Source organism: Geospiza fortis, unplaced genomic scaffold (assembly GCF_000277835.1).
Source record: "Geospiza fortis unplaced genomic scaffold, GeoFor_1.0 scaffold97, whole genome shotgun sequence".
NCBI classification, from domain to species: Eukaryota; Metazoa; Chordata; class Aves; order Passeriformes; family Thraupidae; genus Geospiza; species Geospiza fortis.
Window position 1 is genome coordinate 3759003 of NW_005054343.1, and position 498 is coordinate 3759500.

General features: G+C 66.1%; 1 protein-coding gene across 1 annotated transcript in view; it reads left to right on the forward strand.

Moving 5' to 3' along the window:
• Window positions 1-66: 66 nt before the first annotated feature.
• The window catches only part of LCAT (lecithin-cholesterol acyltransferase), a 10949-nt gene continuing 10517 nt past the window's right edge, over window positions 67-498 (forward strand). The window contains exons 1-2 of the mRNA XM_014307745.1: window positions 67-72; window positions 249-464. Of these exons, the coding sequence (XP_014163220.1) occupies window positions 67-72; window positions 249-464 (222 nt within the window). The remainder of the gene's footprint in view (window positions 73-248; window positions 465-498) is intronic.

A 498-nucleotide genomic window follows, 5' to 3' on the forward strand; every position in this document is an offset into this window, starting at 1 on the left:
GCTCGGGGATGGCCTGGGCTGGGAAGGGAGTGAATGGGGGCCGGGGTCCCCCCGTGCTGCGGGGAAATGGAGGTGAGTCCCCAAGGAGGGAGGAGGACACAGAGCCTGGGGGCTCCTCAGCAGAGTTCCCCAAGGAAAGGGGAGCCGTCCTGTCACCCCAGAGCAGCTCAGCTGAAGTTCCCCAGGTACTTGGGGCAGAGACAAGTCCTGCCACCCTCCCAAGTCCTGCAGACACGTCCCCAGGGCAGGGGGAGCAGATCAGCCCGGCCCAGCAGTCGGTGGAGAGCTCAGGCCCTGAAGGGGGCGCAGAGAGTGTGATCAAGCTGGACCCGGGCAAGGGCAAGGGGGGCAGCCTGCGGGACAGGGACCTGCAGTTCCCGCTCTGCGAGAAAGCCCTGGCCTTCAAACTGCGGCCGGGCTCCAAGGAGAGCCTCTTGTCACTGGGGCAGTTCAACTGCTGCCATGTCATTTAAGGCCCCGGGACTGGCCCTGCCGTTG